Here is an 18,514-nt window from a genome sequence, read left to right on the forward strand (position 1 = left end):
AGACCAGCTGCAAACTGTGGTTGTGTTTCTGCAAAACTCGGTCAGATCATTTTCTTCTGACAGACAAGAGAACTTTCTTCCTTACTGTGCTACTTCATGTCTTTGGCTGAAGCTTGTCAAATAAATAAATAAATCACCAAATGCTCTAAGGATGAGAAGAACTGACAAATAGTATACAAATTAATATAAAATTCTTAAATGAAAGATTTGCATAAAAATGCTTCGATAAAATTGAAGTTACTGTAGTAAGTAACTGAAGTACATCGGGGACATGTTTTGAACATTGCCGCATTTGGACAATCTGTTTAGTCTACCAATCCTTGATAACATAAACCGTGGGCTTTTAAACTTTTTGATGCCTAGCACCCCCAAATATGATGATCCCTTTGCGTGGGACCCCTGACAAAAAATAAAAAGGTAGTGATATATTTTAATGTATAAACACCTATTTGATTTTTATTGTGAGCGTGATATTATAAAAAAAATATATATATATATATGTTGTTTGCAAAATTAAATAACTGAATTTTATATTGTCATTGTACTAAAGCAAAATAATTAAAATATTTTCTGGCAAATATTTACTTTGAATTAAGTTGACCAAATTTTTTTCTATCCACTATTTACAGTATATCATGTATAGATAAAAGAAAAATTTAATTGAAATCTATTAGCAGTCTTCAGAAAAAAGAATGAGCCTGTAATAATGTCAAATTTGGTAAATGTTTACTTTTCTAAACATTTTGTAACCTTATTTTTTCCTCAGAAATTTATTCCACAGCCTCCTGGGGATCCCCAGACCACATTTTGATAAGCTTTGATATAAATGATATTATTTCTGGTCAGAATTAAAGGCTAAGAAATTATGCTATATAATGCAATTTAGGGTGAGGCTGGCTATCCTGGAGAAGAATGGGTGGAAGATAAGGAAATGTATGAGCAGAAATTTAAATCGAAATTGCACTTTCCTAGTTACTTTCTCACCTTTATCCATAACAACAACAAAAAAGGCCTCAATGTCAAGTACTGTACCCACCTTTCAGAGTAATAAAAGACTGGATCATATTTCAACATGACAACTTTATTTTGCCATAATAAGGTACTTCACAGGTAATTCAGCATTTCTGTCTGTATTTCTGAAATACATTTGAGGATGCTAACAATTTTACTGGCAGCCTGTACACTGAAATATCTGACAGGGGAACTTCAGCATCTGTAAATTAACAAAAAGCATACAGATACAGTTGTGCTCAAAGTTTGCATACCCTGGCAGAAATTGTGAAATTTTGGCATTGATTTTGAAAATATGACTGATCATGCAACAAAAACTGTCTTTTATTTAAGGATAGTGATCATATGAAGCCATTTATTATCACATAGTTGTCTGGCTCCTTTTTAAATCATAATGATAACAGAAATCACCCAAATGGCCCTGATCAAAAGTTTACATACCCTTGAATGTTTGGCCTTGTTACAGACACACAAGGTGACACACACAGGTTTAAATGGCAATTAAAGGTTAATTTCCCACACCTGTGGCTTTTAAAATTGCAATTAGTGTCTGTGTATAAATAGTCAATGAGTTTGTTAGCTCTCATGTGGATGCACTGAGCAGGCTAGATACTGAGCCATGGGGAGCAGAAAAGAACTGTCAAAAGACCTGCATAACAAGGTAATGGAACTTTATAAAGATGGAAAAGGATATAAAAATATATCAATCACTTATTAAGAAGTGGAAAATTTGGGGATCTCTTGATGCCAAGTCAAGGTCAGGTAGACCAAGAAAGATTTCAGCCACAACTGCCAGAAGAATTGTTCAGGATACAAAGAAAAACCCACAGGTAACCTCAGGAGAAATACAGGCTGCTCTGGAAAAAGACGGTGTGGTTGTTTCAAGGAGCACAATACGACTATAATTGAACAAAAATGAGCTGCATGTTGAGTTGCCAGAAAGAAACCTTTACTGCACCAATGCTACAAAAAAGCCCAGTTACAATATGCCCGACATCACCTTGACACACCTCACAGCTTCTGGCACACTGTAATTTGGAGTGACGAGACCAAAATAGAGCTTTATGGTCACAACCATAAGCGCTATGTTTGGAGAGGGGTCAACAAGGCCTATAGTGCTATAGTGTGTGTGTGTGGGAGGGGGGGTGAGCTCTAAAGGCATGGGGAATCTTGTGAAAATTGATGGCAAGATGAATGCTGCATGTTATCAGAAAATACTGGCAAACAGTTTGCTTTCTTCTGTATGAAAGCTGCGCATGGGACGCTCTTGGACATTCCAGCACGACAATAAGGTTCTGGAGTGCCCGTCACAGTTTCCTGACCTTAATATCATCGAGCCACTCTGGGGAGATCTCAAACGTGCGGGTTCATGCAAGACGACCAAAGACTTTGCATGACCTGGAGGCATTTTGCCAAGACGAATGGGCAGCTATACCACCTGCAAGAAATTGAGGCCTCATAGACAACTATTACAAAAGACTGCACGCTGTCATTGATGCTAAAGGGGGCAATACATAGTATTAAGAACTACGGGTATGCAGACTTTTGAAAAGGGGTCATTTCATTTTTTTCTTTGTTGCCATGTTTTGTTTTATGATTGTGCCATTCTGTTATAACCTAGTTGAATATAAATCCCATAAGAAATAAAAGAAATGTGTTTTGCCTGCTCACTCATGTTTTCTTTAAAAATGGTACATATATTACCAATTCTCCAAGGGTATGCAAACTTTTGAGCACAACTGTATAGCCTATTAGCCTTAGACACATACACCTACTTAATCTTACCGGAACAGTGTACTTATACACATTTATGGCACCTCAGATTTTGTGGATAAGCAAAACTCTTTCCACACTTGTCACACATGTATTCCTTCTCCCCTGTGTGTATGTGCTTGTGAGCTTTGAGAGCATTAGACTGGTTAAATCCATGGCCACACACGTCACAGTTGAATGGCTTTTCTTCGGTGTGTATGTGCTGATGTCTTTGGAAGGTGCAGAAACCATTGCCACACATGTCACAACTAAATGGTCTTTTGCCAGTATGTGAGATCAGGTGAGTCTTAAGGCAAATCTGTTGACTGAATTTTTTCCCCACACACTGAGCAGCTAAAGGGCCTCTCTCCTGTATGAATCTTCTCATGAATTTTCACACTGCCTGCACTCTGAAAGGTCTTTCCACACACACAACACCTGTGTTTGGTGCTCATGGTGTGTTTCTGCTGGTGAGATTAAAAGGTGCCGATAGAGCCGAGAGTCTCTCCACATACAGGGAACGGGCAGCTGCTCTGCATGAGTTTGGAGGTGTGTTTTCATTGTATTTATGCAACCTGAGATCACCCTGCATACAACACTGATGTGGCCATTTTGTCCTGCATGCTGTCCCTCATGCACCTTAAGCATCCATTTCTGTACAAAGCCCTGAGCACACGTTTTGCATTTGTGTGCCTTCAATGAATCGACTTGGTTGAAACTTCGTCAGCATGTCTGGCAGGTGAATGGCTTCTCCCCCGTATGGATTCTCTGGTGGCGACGTAGATTGTTGTAAATGCCAAAGCTCTTTCCACATACATTGCATGTATGCATCTTCTCTCCCGATCAGATGCTTTTTGAGGTAATAAGCTTGAGGAAAAGACTTCCTACAGACAACACATGTAAAAGATTTGTCTGGACGATGAATCCTCTGGTGATTCTTTAGCTGTTTGTGTTCCGTAAAAGTCTCGCCACACAGATTGCAAATATAAGGTTCCTAGTCAGTATGAAGCTGGCAATGTACATCCAAACTGAGTTCACGGGTAAAACGCTTACCACAATGTGAACAGCTAAAGGGTTTCCCAGCTGCTGCATGAACAACCTGATGAGCTTTTAAAAGAATAAGGGAGTCAAAAAAAATTCTACAGTGTTTACAGCTTAACTGTTCACCGCTCCTTCGACAGCTTGCTTGCTCGCTCGAACTTCTAGATTTTTCTGCATCATCCTGAGGTGTACAGCTGATGTCTTCCTCAGCATCACTCTTCTGTGATGTCACTAGATGAGGATGTTTCTTTATTGCAGCATCACTTACTTTATAAGCTTGTAACAGTAAAGGACGGGCAAGGAGGAGGTGGGAACCGGCTGAATAATAAACGTAAAGTATAATGATATAAATGAACTTAAAACAACATAAAACATAAAGGAACACAGACACACATGCAGCGTGGTCGCATGCGTCTCTCTCTCTCTCACCCCAACTGGCGTCTCAGGCTCACCTTTATCTCGCTCTCCCGCTGAACATTTGATTCAGCGCCAGCCGTGCACCTTCACGGCCCAGTCACGCCCTCCTCCTCGTCACACTCCTCCCCTGCCTGATTCAGGCTGGGGTGCCACCGGACTGACCTACTCCCCCCTATCTCTGGAGGGGAGACGCTGCCCTTCCAGCCTTTCTATCAGCCGGTGGTCCACCCCGCCTCCTGGGAACCTGGGGGAGAGACATGGGGAGGTGCGGGGAGAGGGAAAGGGCGAATGAGAGATACACAGAGAGAGAGAGAGAGAGAGAGGAGAGAGCGAGAGAAAACTTGCCCGCCGGTTCCCAGACATGCCATTGCCCGGACCTCAACCACTCCTCCCCTCTGGCGGACGACAGCTCACTCCTCCCCCGGTAGATGGCAGCGAGCCCTCCGACCCCTGGTGGATAGAACCGCTCCTCCCCTTCTCGGCGGATGGTAGCAGTTCCCCCGGCTCTCAGGGGCCGGCAGCAACCCTTCCGTCCCCATGCAGACGACTATGGCTGCTCCTTTGGGCAGACGGCAAGGACTCAACGACAGCACATCCCTCCTTCCTCCCAGGTTTCGGCACCAGTGTAACAGTAAAGGACGGGCAAGGAGGAGGCAGGAACTGGCTGAACAATAAAGGTAAAGATTAATGATAAAAATGAACTTAAAACAACATAAAAAAAATAAAGGAACACAGAAACACATGCAGCGCGGCCACGTGCGTCTCTCTCTCTCTCTCCCGAACTGGCATCTCCGGCTCCCCTTTATCTCGCTCTCCCGCTGATAAGCTGATTCAGCACCTGCCGTGCACACTCATGGCCCGGCCACACCCTCCTCCTTGTCACAAAGCTCTACTGTCTGAAAAATCTGTTGATGCCTCTTCCATGATGATCACTGTATTCTTTGTTTTGTTTTCTTGGCTTTTTTAAAAAAAAAAAAAAAAAAAAGAAGTTAGAAAGAACAATTTAGATGAACTTATAACTGAATTAAGCAAAGTTATGCAAACTCATAAATTAAACCCACCTCGTGAATTATGTCTGAATCAGATACTGTTTCACTTTCTTATCATCTATAATTTCTTGTTAACAGCTCACAAGGACAGCAATTTTCTCCTCAGAGGCTGCGGATTCATAAAGGACAATACATTTTGAAGGGACAGTTCGTCCAGTGTAATCTGTTTACTCACCCTCATGTTGTTCCAAACCCATATGACTTTCTTCTCTGGAATACAAAGAGAGTTGTTATGCAGAATAGTAGACTCAGTCACCGTTCCCTTTCCTTGCATATTTTTTCCATTCATATAAGTGCATGGTGACTGAGAATAACATTCTGCCTAACATTTCCTTTCGAATTCCACAAAAGAAAAAGTCAAATAGATATGGGAAAACTTGAGGGTGAGTAAATGATTACAGAATTTTTATTTTTGGGTAAACTATCCCATTAAAGCCTTGCTCTGAAAGACATACTGTTTTGGATGAAGCAGTTGTAATAATAAACCTCACCTTGATTGAGACTTCTGTGGTAACCAATATCTGTTAAATGAGCCTGTTGTTTCTTGTATCTTTCTGTACAGTCTTCTGCTGTTTCTCAACTTGATTCAATATCGTTTTCGGAGCTTCCTGCGCAATCTGTCCAGAAGTCAATTTAAGACACTGAAGCGCAGAAAAAAGCCAGCATATTTTTTCCACAGCTTACTTTGCCTGCACTTCTAACACAGTTCAGCTAGGTCTGAAAAATATGAACGAATCAATTTATATCTGTGAGAAATACAATCGTATTTTAATGAATAAATTTGAAAATGAGATTTGAGCTAGTCATTAAATACGCTTACCACTTACACTGGCAGCCAAAATTTTGGAATAATGTACAGATTACCAAAGTGGCATTCAACTGATCACAATGTATATTCAGGACATTAATAACGTGAAAAATTACTATTACAATTTGAAAAAAAAAAATTCAGAATTTCTTAAACTACTTCAAAGAGTTCTCATCAAAAACTCCTCCATGTTCAGCAATGACAGCTTTGCAGATCCTTGGCATTCTAGCTGTCAGTTTGTCCAGATACTCAGGTGACATTTCACCCCACACTTCCTGTAGCACTTGCCATAGATGTGGCTGTCTTGTCGGGCACTTCTCACACACCTTACAGTCTAGTTGATCCCACAAAAGCTCAATGGGGTTAAGATCCATAACACTCTTTTCCAATTATCTGTTGTCCAATGTCTGTGTTTCTTTGCCCACTCTAACATTTTCTTTTTGTTTTTCTGTTTCAAAAGTGGCTTTTTCTTTGCACTTCTTCCCAAAAGGCCTGCACCCCTGAGTCTTCTCTTTACTGTTGTACATGAAACTGGTGTTGAGCGGGTAGAATTCAATGAAGCTGTCAGCTGAGGACATGTGAGGTGTCTATTTCTCAAACTAGAGGCTCTGATGTACTTATCCTCTTGTTTAGTTGTACATCTGGCCTTCCACATCTCTTTCTGTCCTTGTTAGAGCCAGTTGTCCTTTGTCTTTGAAGAGTGTAGTGTACACCTGTGTATGAAATCTTCAGTTTTTTGGCAATTTCAAGCACTGTATATCCTTCATTCCTCAAAACAATGATTGACTGACGAGTTTCTAGAGAAAGCTGTTTCTTTTTTTGCCATTTCTGACCTAATATTGACCTTAAGACATGCCAGTGTATTGCACACTGTGGTAACTCAAAAACAAACACAAAGACAATGTTAAGCTTCATTTAACGAACCAAATAGCTTTCAGCAGTGTTTGATATAAGTAATTTTCTAGAACCAAATTAGCAATTTAGCATGATTACTCAAGGATAAGGTGTTGGAGTGATGGCTGCTGGAAATGGGGCCTGACTAGATTTGATCAAAAATGACTTTTTTCAAATAGTGATGGTGCTGTTTTTTACATCAGTAATGTCCTGACTATACTTTGTGATCAGTTGAATGCAACTTTGGTGAATTAAAGTACCAATTTCCTTCCAAAACAGCAAAATCTGTACATTATTCCAAACTTTTGGCCGCCAGTGTACATAAGATGCTCAGTTCGAAGAATAATGACATAAAAGCAAAACTGCTTCCTTTAAAAGACATCTGGTCTTGTTTCTAAACTGATAATCCAAAAACATGTAGAAATGAAGTACAGTTTAAAAATCTAAACATTTGTACCTGTACCTCAAATTATGGCCATAGTGAGTTTAATTTCTGCAAAGATACCAGTCAATCTGTATATTTACACTGTATCTTCCGTCTTGCCTATGAAGCGGTGTTTGGTTGTGTGGAGCTTAATGATGCTTTTACATAATTCAGTAAACAAGTCTGATTTACTATGATATTGAATTATTTAATGCAAGTTGAAGTTTCCCTGCAAAGAAAAAATTAACAAAACGAAACAACCAAAACCAGCCTGGTACTGGGTCAGAAATTAAGGGGAGCTTTGGGCAAAAATGCCATTGAAAGGAACAAAAATGCCCCCAAAATTCAAAATACAGAATATGGCATAAAAATAAAAATAAATAAATAAAAAAAAAATAAAACAGCCACCGGCTTCCTCTTTTTATTCATATTCATAGATGTATTGTAAGTACAAGCTGACATTGATGAATAGGGTAAGAGGTAATAAATCTAGTTATTCACATTGAGAATTCACGTTAATTGATAGATTTAAATTTAAGTATTTGACAAAGTATGACACTGTATATTTTTTATTTGGTTAAGAAAAAAAAAATTAAAGCCCTTTAAAGTTATAAAATGCCCCATAAAATCAAAACCAATTTTGCCCCTTGACGGAAAAAATAATTTCTGTCCCTGCCGACTAGCCTGATCATTTGGCATGGTTTGAAGGGGTTTTGTGCACTTTTTAGCTGTTCAGGGTAAACCAGTTTAACACCAGCTTGTCCAGGCTGGGACACCAGCTTAATCCAGCTAAGACCATCTTAAACCAGCAAAAGACCAGCCAACAAGCTTAGGCAAATCATTGTGATTAATTTACTTAAATCAGTCTGTTGCTACTGCTGACGTAAATATACCATTCATTTTAGTAAAACAGTAAAGGTAACATGTCCGTTAAGTCTATCAGACTTCATCGCGTTGTGATGCAGACATGCAGTTTTGCTCAGTGCTGCCCCTCACTGGGCTGGCGTTCATGTAGTACTGCTAAGTTTATAGATGCTAAATTATTTGCGAGTATAAATTAGGGTTAGGGTAGAGATCACCAGAGACAAGGAAAGGCGTTCCAAAATATGTTTAATCCATTAGAGGTGCAAAATGTGCAAATAAATAGTGTTTAAAAGCAATCATAAAAACAAGGTTACATAATAATAATAAACAGTCTAAAAACTAGCCCTGTTTTTGGTACTAACAACAGTACCTACTCCCCTCCCTAAACAATTGAGGCCAGAGTATATTTGTACTCCAGCAGTGCTGGCATAACCTTGTCCATGTGCTCAGAACACTTGTCGTCCACCTTTCTTTCCAGTTGTATTTATACTTTGAGGGGAAAATGTTGTGCCATTAATTTAGGGGCATCTTAATCAAAGAAATAGATCAAGCTTAAAGGGATAGTTCACCCAAAAATGAAATACTCTCATCATTCACGCCATCCCAGATGTGTATGACTTTCTTTTTTCTGCTGAACACAAACTAAGATTTTTAGAAAAATATCTCCGCTCTGTAGGTCCATACAATGCAAGTGAATGATGGACAGAACTTTGAAGCTTAAAAAAAGCACATAAAGGCAGCATAAAAGTAATCCATTCGACTCAAGTGGTTAAATCCAAGACTTCAGAAGTGATATGATAGGTCTCAGCTCTTTTGATCCAGTTAATGCAAGTGAATGGTGGCCAGAACTTTGACACTCAAAAAAGCACATAAATGCAGCATAAAAGTAATCCATATGACTAAAGTGTTTAAATTCATGTCTTCAAAAGCGATGGTACAGGTGTGGTTAAGAAACATATCAATATTTAAGCCCTATTTTACTATAAATGTCCACTTTCACTTCCACATTTTTCTTTTGCTTCTGGTGATTTGCATTCTTCATAAATATCACCATCTACTGGGCAAGGAGCAGAATTTATAGTAAAAAAAAGGACTTAAACGTTGATCTGTTTCGAACCCATACCTATAACATCACTTTTGAAGACATAAATTTAACCACTTTAGTCGTATGGATTACTTTTATGCTGCATTTATGTGCTTTTTTGAGCATCAAAGTTCTGGCCACCATTTACATTAACTGGACCAAAAGAGCTGAGACTTTTTTCAAAAAATCTTAATTTGTGTTCAGCAGAAGAAAGTGAGTCATACACATCTGTGATAGCATGAAGGTGAGTAAATGATGAGAGAATTTTCATTTTGGGAAAACTATTTCTTTAAAAGGATAGTTCACTCAAAAATGAAAATTAGCATCAGGTAAGCACCCCCACATTGTTTTCTCCGTGGCTCTACCATAGGAGAGAGCGTAACAATCAACTAGCATGTTAGGAAGTAAGTCAAAATTTGCAGATACCATACAAATGAATGGGGAGAGCCATAAAACATCCACCTATTGCAAATTGTACATGACTTCTCTTATAAAACAGCAATTGTATTGTAGTAAACTCCACACACAGTTCAATCAAAAAGGACTATTTAGTGTAAAACATGTTGAAGATTAGCGGACAAGCAGTCAGTTCATTAAGTGATAATCTATTTTCTCACAAAAGCAGTTTATTCAGCGCACTAAAGCATCTCTGGCATCTGGTATCATCTCCAGTGTACTGCCGCTTTACGCTTTGTTTTGCTAACCTTGAAGGCTCCCCTTTGGTGGAGGGATTCTGGTTGTTTCAAACCCGTATTACTTTCTTTTTTGGAACACAAAAAGATGAAGAATTTTAGGAACTGACAGCCCCTTTTCTCTTTAATTGCATCTTTCTTTCATACAATGAAAGTGAATGGTGACCAAAGCTTAAATTTTGCCTAACATCTCCTTTTGTGTTCCATGGAAGAAAGTGAGCCATACAGGTTTGGAACGACATGAGGGTGAATAAATGTTGACCTATTCCTTTGTTAAATAATATGGCATTTTCAATCCCCTAACTACACCCCTACCATATAAACCTTATACCCTTACACAAATTGTTCTGCAGTTTTACATTTCCATGATTTCCATATATGTTATATGGTATCCATTTTTCTCATGGGGACCTTTGGCTGGTCCCCACAATGTAGGCAAAAACCTGACCCAAACACAAACAAGACAACTACATGTAACGTTCCAGAACATGAAAGGCTTTGTGGACAAAGTAAAACAGACCAATCCTAGAAAATAACAAGGAAAACTTCAAATTTATTTTAAACACATAAATAAATATACAGACCAGAACTTTATTGACTTCTACACACACACACAAAAAATCCTTCATGAACAATAGACTTTTAGGCAGACTTCACTCCATTTAAATATATTTATATTATATAATATATATATTTATTATTATTATAATTTCCCCCCCTCTTGGGTATAAAGATCATCTGTATTTTTAAGTCCCAGAGACACACTTGCAATCACTTACTGATTTCACAATCATAAGAAAAGAAAATGGATGCAATATTGTCCCAAAGTTGCCAAACATTTAAAAACTATATACAAGTTAGGGTGATATTACAACCTTAATGTTTTCATGGAGTTCAGTGGGCTGAAAATTCTCTAAAACAGGTGCACATTTGTGGCTTTTGTAATTTCTTTGATAGGCAAAACTTTTCCAACACTTGGAGCATGTGTATGGCTTTTTGCCAGTATGAATATGCATGTGCGCCTTCAAATTGTTTGGTTGTGTGAAACTCTTGAAACAAAAGCCACAGGTAAATGGTTTTTCCCCGGTGTGCACAAGCTTGTGTCTTTTCAGATTCGCAGATAGATGAAAGGCCTTCCCACATGTTTCACACTTGTGAGGTTTTTCACCAGTATGAGTGCGAAAATGCATTTTCAGAGAGCTTGACAACTTGAATCCTTTCCCACATAATATGCAGTTGTGAGGTCTTTCTCCCGAATGGCAAAATATATGGGTTTTATAAGAAGCCCTCAGTGAAAAGGCCTTACCACAGAGCTCACACTTGAAAGGTTTCTCTCCTTTATGAAACTGCTCATGCATCCGAAGGGAATGCACACTGCTGTACCTCTTCTCGCATAACTTGCAAGGAAAGGGTTTGCTGTTATCTGAATGCAGCTGCATATGCGTTTTCAACGCATATGCAGAGCTTAGTAACTTCCCACACACATCACAGCGCCGAGCATTGCTCTTATGTCCTGAATTTCCAATCTGATTGTGTGTTAGAATGTGATTTCTCAGGATATAATTATACTGGAACGTTTTCCCACAGACTTCACACATAAATCGCTTCTCTCCATGTACTTGCATATGGCCATTGAGAATACTTCTCTGATTGAATCTTCTTCCACAAACTTCACAGACATACGGCTTATCACCGGTGTGAGTGAGAATGTGCCGTTTGAGGGTCCCGGAAAGCGCAAAACTTTTGCCACAGATTTCACATTTGTGTGGCTTCTCTCCTGTGTGCACACGGAGGTGATGTTTTAAAAGTTTGTGGTACTTGAAGCTCTTATTGCAGTGGCTGCATTTTATTGGCCTGTCATTTGAATGAATTCTCTTGTGGTAGTTCAGGGTGCCTATGAGAGAGAAACATTTTCCGCAAGTATCACATTTGTATGGCTTTTCGCCCGTGTGCACCCTTTGGTGCATGTATAAACTTCTTTTGACTGTAAATCCTTGTCCACATATGTCACAAGTGAATGGCTTGACTTCCGCATGAACCAGTTCGTGCGTTGCAAGATCTCGAAAGCTCTTTCCGCATTTACTGCAGGGAAATTTCTTCTTCTCGATGGTCTGCGTATGTTTGCGGAGATGATTTTCTAGTGCTCTTAACATCGTGAACTTCTTCCCGCACTTTTCACAACTGTGTGGCCTGACGATTGAATGCACGCGTTTGTGCTGCAGAAGCGACAGCATCTTTGGAAAGGTCTTTCCACACTGCTCACATTCAAAAGACTCTTTCTCTTGAGCAATTTCAGGCTGCTCTGTTGATGTCTGCAACGGTAACTCCTGATTTTCAGACCAGCTCCTGTCATCAAAAGCTGACAAAATGAAGCCAAAAAAAAAACACAATAATGCAAAATAAGCATTAGAACACATACACATTGCACATATATACTGTAGCAATGGACAGGACTAGCTTTCCCCGAGAACATTAGGTGAATTAATTTGTGTTTTGCCGACAGATTTTGTGATTTCAATACTGTCCGAAACAAACACGTCTGTGTTTTTTTTCACACAACTTCTGTAAAATTACTAAGCAAATTACAGCTAATTCAGGCATCCACTGAGAAATCTAAGGGGCCCTTCACACCGAACGCATACTAGACACAGCACGAGAAAGCAGGTGTCTTGAGACGCATTTTATCAGTTGAAGTTCTTTATAACATGACACAGTGTATAAAAATGACAAAAAAAGTGAGAAGCAGCACAAAGGTCAAAGATGTTAGTCTTGCGCATGTCTACACGAAAAACAATTGAAAAACAGCGCAGATGGATGGAAAAACGGCCCCTAGTTCAGTCCAGACAGGAATGTGATTGCGAATATTCCCTTTCCACAAAGCTTCTCCTTAACTTTTATCTTTCTCAAATACCAAAACCAAAGCTAATTTTCTTGTTGTGTGCAAATCTTGAATTCATAATCGATTTAAACATTTTTGCCAACTTTATAGGTTTAAAAAAAAAAAAAAAATACTTGGTGATTAAAGAAAATTAAATGAATGAGAGCCCGATCCTGGAAACTGCTTAAAATGATTACTGCAGTAGTGTTAAGTCTCCCATGGTTTTCATGATGCACTTATTCAGAGGCCAACCTTCTGTAACAACTACACAAATCCCGACGCAGTCCAAAAATCAGTACACAAAATAACAGACAATGTCAGCAATTGTCCCTCAGTAATTGTAAAGAAACTGTAAACATGGTTCCAAAAAGTGCTTATATTATAATTAATAATTATAATTAATTATTCAGCCTTTCAACATTGTGAGACAGTAGGCTAAATGATTGTAAATGGGACAGATTGCAGAGTACATTTCATGAATCTTACCATCACTGATGAATACTGTCTGGATGGGTTCTTCTGCTCTGTACTCCACCAAAAGCCTTGCATTACTCTCCTGTGCAAGCTATAATTCACATCACATGTAAATGTTTCTAGTGTAAACACTCTATAAACTGTAAGCTCTATAAACAAATACCACTAGTAGTATTAAATACATTTTATAAATCATATCCTTTTTAAATGGATTGTTCACAGATATACAATTAAGATTTTACATCGATTCTATTGGACCCCCTCTACATTGTATAGAATAGGTCTTAAGGACACACCCACCTGCTGATGATGCCAATCAGAAGATGGAGACACAACCCATGTCTTTTGGTGATGTGTTAAGATACAATAATTTTGGTTGAGGGTTCAGAGTTTTATGTGTGATGTATTGGGTACTCAAATCTCATTTTGCCCCAGACTCTGTATTTTAGGTGATGGGGTGGTCATTGATGTAGGGGATAAGTACATGAAGAATTGGGTCCTGGCCAGTGTTATGATGGGCAAACAGGTCATCCTTAGAGGATGGAAGTCAGCTGGAGCGCCCTCATTTCGTGAGTGGTATGCGGAGATGGGCAGGGTAGCGACATTTGAAGATTTGTCACATAGAAGGCTTGGCAACATAGATCTATTCAATAAGAAATGGGGCAGCAATTTAGCCTTTTTAGAAGGCTCTTGGGGAGGGGTAGTGGAGGGAGACTTGTTGTCTTAAATGTGTGTGTTGTAACCTTTTTGTTTTTGAACGTATACTATGTTATACGCATAGTGAGGATGTCTTCTAAAATAATTACATAAATAGTTTTCATTTATCACTTAATGTCATACAAAGTCCAGTAAACATAAAAAATCTAAATCAATACTCGGTGTGACCACCTTTGCCTTTAAAACAGCACCAATTCTCCTAGGGACACCTGGTCACAGTTTTTCATAGTTGTTGGCAGATAAGATGTTCCAAGCTTCTTGGAGAATTCACCACAGATCTTCTATCTATTTAGGCTGTCTCAATTGCTTCTGTCTTCTTGTAATTTCTGACAGACTCAATATTCAGTGGGGGGCTTTGCAGGGGCCATGCCATCTGTTGCAGGGCTCCCTGTTCTTCTATTCTATTCTATTTGAAAAAGTTTCCTATTGACACACTAAAGCTGAAAATATAAATAACCATCTAAAGACAAATGTTTCTGTGAAACATCTTACGTGCCTAAGACTTTTGCACAGTATTGTATATTTCTAAATATTTACAACTGTTTTATTGTCTGTTTGTGTGTCATTGTCAACTGCCATTTGACCACTGGAGTGTCAGTTTGTGTTGGGTGGGGCGGATAATGTTTGGGGGGAAGGGTTGTAAATGTATATAATGTGATTCCAACTATTCTGTTATGTTTTGTTTTTTATTTGTTATATGGAATCAATAAAATTGTAAAAAACAAAAAACAAACAAACAAACAAAAAAAAAACAGATATACATGTAAGTATTTATCAAGTAAAACTGTGTGTACTTTATATAAAAAAATTAAAAAATAAATAAATAAAAAATGTAAATAAAGAAAGATGATTGAGTAAACAAAAAAAAAAGAATAGAAAAGTGTGACTTGGCCAGTCAGAGGCTTTGTTTTTCTAAATGTAAGTCTAAATAGCTTTTATTATTTTATTTTACAAATTCAATGGAGAAAAATACATGCTAATTCCTTAGACCAATGCACTGCTAAGTGTGTATGTCTGCATTTAGAAGCATTATAACTGGTTTCATTTGGTTATAAAAACATTCAGTTCTGGCTCAGTTTCTTTAATGTGGCTTTGCTTTTGCTGCCATAGTTGCTCATATTGCAATACATATAGTTTTGCGTCTTGCAAATCTGTGCATTTATTTTGCACGTTTCTTGTATCTGTGCTTTTCTTGTATCAGGCTGATCTGAACTGGTGGTTGGATTGCCGTGTATCTGCCAAACCACTTTGAACAGATACAACTTGTTATTGATTTTGAAAAACCAACATCCTCATTCGCATGTTCATATACTCTTTATATTTACAATTACATTTTGTACTCTGTAATTTGTAACTATGTATGAAATTCCTCTTTAAAAATGCAGGATTGTGTTAGCAGCACTAACCTCTGTGCTTGAGTGTTGCAGGTGAGAAGTTGCAGCTGGTAATTTAGCCGTTGCCTTCATAGGACTCACAGAGACAGATACACCATCTTCTGTGTGACAGGAAAGAAAAATGTAATAACATAACAGAGAGAGATTTTGTAAGGCAATGTTGTACCCTTCTGCAATGTATTTTCTCTATTAGGTCAGCCACTACGTGATTTCAGCTGTAACCTCATATTTTCCATTTAAAGGAATAGTTCATCCAAAAATTAAAATTCTCTCATCATTTATTCACCCTCATGACATCCCAGATGTGTATAAAACTTACTTTCTTCAGCAGAACACAAAGATTTTTTGAAGAATATTTCAGCTCTGTAGGTCCATACAATGCAAGTGAATGAAGCCAGAACTTTGAATCTTCAAAAAGCACAAAAAGGCAGCATAAAATTGTCTATGCAACTCCAGTGGTTTATTCCATATCTCCAGAAGCGATAAGTGTGGGTGAGACAATATTTAAATCATTTTTGAATAGGAAACTCCACCTTTGACCAGCCCCAACAAGTAGGTGACAATATGCAAATAAAAAAAATAAATAAAAAAAGTGAAATGGGGAATGTGAAAGTGGAGATTTATAATATAAATATGGATCTGTTTCTCACCCACACCTATCATATCGCTTCCAAAGATATGGATTAAACCACTGGAGTCATATGGATTACTTTTACGCTGCATTTATGTGCTTTTGGAGCTTCAAAGTTCTGGTCACCATTCACTTACATTGTATGGGCCTACAGAGCTGAAATATTCTTCTAAAAATCTTCATTTGTGCTCTGCAAAATAAAGAAAGTCATACACATCTGGGATGGCATGAGTGTAAATAAATGATGAAAGACTCCTCATTTTTGCTTGAACTATCCCTTTAAGATAAAATTATTATTTAGTCAAAGCATCTCAGTAGGAAAAAGGAAGGAAAAGGCTTCAGCTGCTTTCAGCACATTCTAGTGGGACCAGAACAGTATACTGTATATACAGAAAAGTATAAATACCTTGAAACTCTTGGTTATAGAAATATGTTTTTCCATCCAGATCATGTCCCATCTGACATGAAGTCGTCCTCAGATCATCTTGATTATTCAAACACATTTGTGCTTGAACTGGTGGAACGGCCGTACAATATCTGAAGAGACTGCAAATCTTCCATGATGCTTCTTTGGCAAACTTCTCCATTATGGAATTCAGCTGCATTGGAAACAGAAATATGATTTGTCTTACAAAAGAATAATCAAAACGCCAATAAATCAACTATAATTTTACATTTCATTTAATGAAAATAGCCAAATAAAACCTTAATAAAACCTTTACCTTGAAATAGATTTAAGAGCTTTGTAGTAAGCATGAAATGAATGATAATTACCTGATTAGGGTATCCATACCATTAAAAAAAAGGCATCTTCAACCAATCTTGGCTGGTTTGCTGGTCTTAGCTGGTTTCCCAGCCAGTAGAAAATTGCCCAAACCCCCCTAAGACCAGCCTAACCATGCCGAAGGACCAGCTAAAACCAGCAAACCATCTTAGGCTGTTTTAATTATTTTCTGCAGGTGCAAAAATGTACCGAAGTTCAAATATGCATGACATATTTTGATAAATATGAGCTTTGTCCATATGACTTAATCACACATCTCTTTTAATAACAAGCCAACCATGCAAGTTTAGGTCCTATGACAAAATGCCTTCTTACCAGCTGGGTTTGAGTGTCGTTTGGTTTCATGGTGAGATGGTTAGACGATTCAAACAAGTTGCTTATAAAAGCTTTGTGTATCTCCTGCTTCGTCGTGTCCGCCAGTAATGAGATGATCAGAGTCGTTTGACTTTGAAAAAGCTTATACATAGACATAGTGACCCAAGTTAGGAGATGTACAGTAAACTAACTGAAGTTGTGTGCGATAGATGGTTCAAAATGCCGTTTCAGACAAATTCACAAGACATTAGCCTTGCCCAAAGGCAGGCTGTCCAACTCCTATAATCTCGTTTGAAAAGATGCAGTCAGAACATCTTACTAAGCATATTTGTGGCTGCATTACAAGTCGTCGATGGCAACTGTTCCTTAGGAGAAGCCAAAACAAGCTTCTGTAATTTATCGTCGGGTATGCAAACTCCCTTGACAAGTTGCGCTATGCGCAAAGTACTTCCTTTTTTTTTTTTTTTCTTTTTTTTATGACCATTTCAAAATAAAAGTAACTGAATGCACACGGTTCGCCGTATACATAATTGTGTGGTCATGGCTAAAAACATCGGGCTTACTAAACTATACTAATATAAATAATTATTGTTTATTAAAATTAACAATGTAATTACAATTAAAGGTAAACATCAAATGGGCATTCCATTCAGAAGTGATCAATCCACTGTGAGAGCTTGGAAAGATAAAAGGTGTTGGGCTCTAAAAATAAAGGTCATTCGGAACTCACGAAGTCATTTTTATTGGATATTCAGTTTGAAGCGATCTTATAGCATCTCAAAGTGCCCTTCGGAGGGAGATTTATCCCGTTTGGAACGCAGGGCTAGTTTCTGAATTTAGAAAATCCCACGGATATCAACACGATTTATGGAGAAAGTACTTCCGCTTTTTACATTTTCAAAATAAAAGTATCTGACTGTCCGCGGTGTACCGTGTAAATAATATTGGTTATAGTTAAAAAAATAAATAAAACATATGACCTTTACGGTTTAAAAAGATTACAGCTTTCAGTAAAATAAATACGAGCTCTGCAGGACGTTCTTCAGCGTTTATGACATTTTCAAAATAAAAGTATCTGACTGTCCGCGGTTTACCGTGTAAATAATATTGGTAATTTTATGTTTAATTATTACAGTTTTCAGTAAAATTATTGGTAAACAACAGTCAAATCCCATGGATTAAAAACAACAACAACAACAACAACAACAACAACACAGACACATAGGGGCCATGTGAGAAGCACTTCCTCTTTTATGACATTTTTAGGGTCCCCATTTCAGTGAAA

General features: G+C 38.0%; 1 protein-coding gene and 1 long non-coding RNA gene across 4 annotated transcripts; both read right to left on the reverse strand.

The window, feature by feature from the left end:
• Positions 1 to 1,114: 1,114 nt before the first annotated feature.
• On the reverse strand, positions 1,115 to 6,080 carry LOC127429961 (uncharacterized). 2 transcript variants are annotated; one of them, XR_007895382.1, is made up of 4 exons: positions 5,762 to 6,080; positions 5,283 to 5,379; positions 4,257 to 5,179; positions 1,115 to 4,122 (listed from the first exon to the last, which is right to left on the reverse strand). It is a non-coding gene; the product is annotated as an uncharacterized LOC127429961 (long non-coding RNA). The 2 variants fall into 2 exon arrangements; XR_007895381.1 differs by having other exon boundaries at positions 1,115 to 5,179.
• A 3,442-nt stretch (positions 6,081 to 9,522) lies between these two features.
• LOC127430141 (zinc finger protein ZFP2) lies at positions 9,523 to 18,077 on the reverse strand. Of its 2 annotated transcripts, none has more exons than XM_051679661.1 (5): positions 17,230 to 18,077; positions 16,537 to 16,729; positions 15,512 to 15,597; positions 13,401 to 13,479; positions 9,523 to 12,395 (listed from the first exon to the last, which is right to left on the reverse strand). In XM_051679661.1, exons 1-5 carry the CDS (start codon positions 17,383 to 17,385, stop codon positions 10,894 to 10,896), a joined length of 2,016 nt encoding a protein of 671 aa, XP_051535621.1. In that variant the 5' UTR covers positions 17,386 to 18,077; the 3' UTR covers positions 9,523 to 10,893. The 2 variants fall into 2 exon arrangements, with proteins under 2 accessions (XP_051535621.1, XP_051535620.1); XM_051679660.1 differs by having other exon boundaries at positions 9,525 to 12,395; positions 15,512 to 15,600; positions 17,230 to 18,076.
• Between the last annotated feature and the right edge of the window lie 437 nt (positions 18,078 to 18,514).

Source organism: Myxocyprinus asiaticus, chromosome 39, assembly GCF_019703515.2.
Source record: "Myxocyprinus asiaticus isolate MX2 ecotype Aquarium Trade chromosome 39, UBuf_Myxa_2, whole genome shotgun sequence".
Taxonomy (NCBI): domain Eukaryota; kingdom Metazoa; phylum Chordata; class Actinopteri; order Cypriniformes; family Catostomidae; genus Myxocyprinus; species Myxocyprinus asiaticus.

Excerpts from the sequence above, each read along its gene's own strand:
- LOC127430141 (XM_051679660.1), bottom strand. The coding sequence starts at position 17,385 with ATGTCTATGTATAAGCTTTTTCAAAGTCAAACGACTCTGATCATCTCA. Across the intron at positions 16,730-17,229 it reads ACGACACTCAAACCCAGCTG|CTGAATTCCATAATGGAGAA; the intron begins GTAAGAAGGCAT and ends TTTCCAATGCAG. Across the intron at positions 15,601-16,536 it reads CTATAACCAAGAGTTTCAAG|AAGATGGTGTATCTGTCTCT; the intron begins GTATTTATACTT and ends CCTGTCACACAG.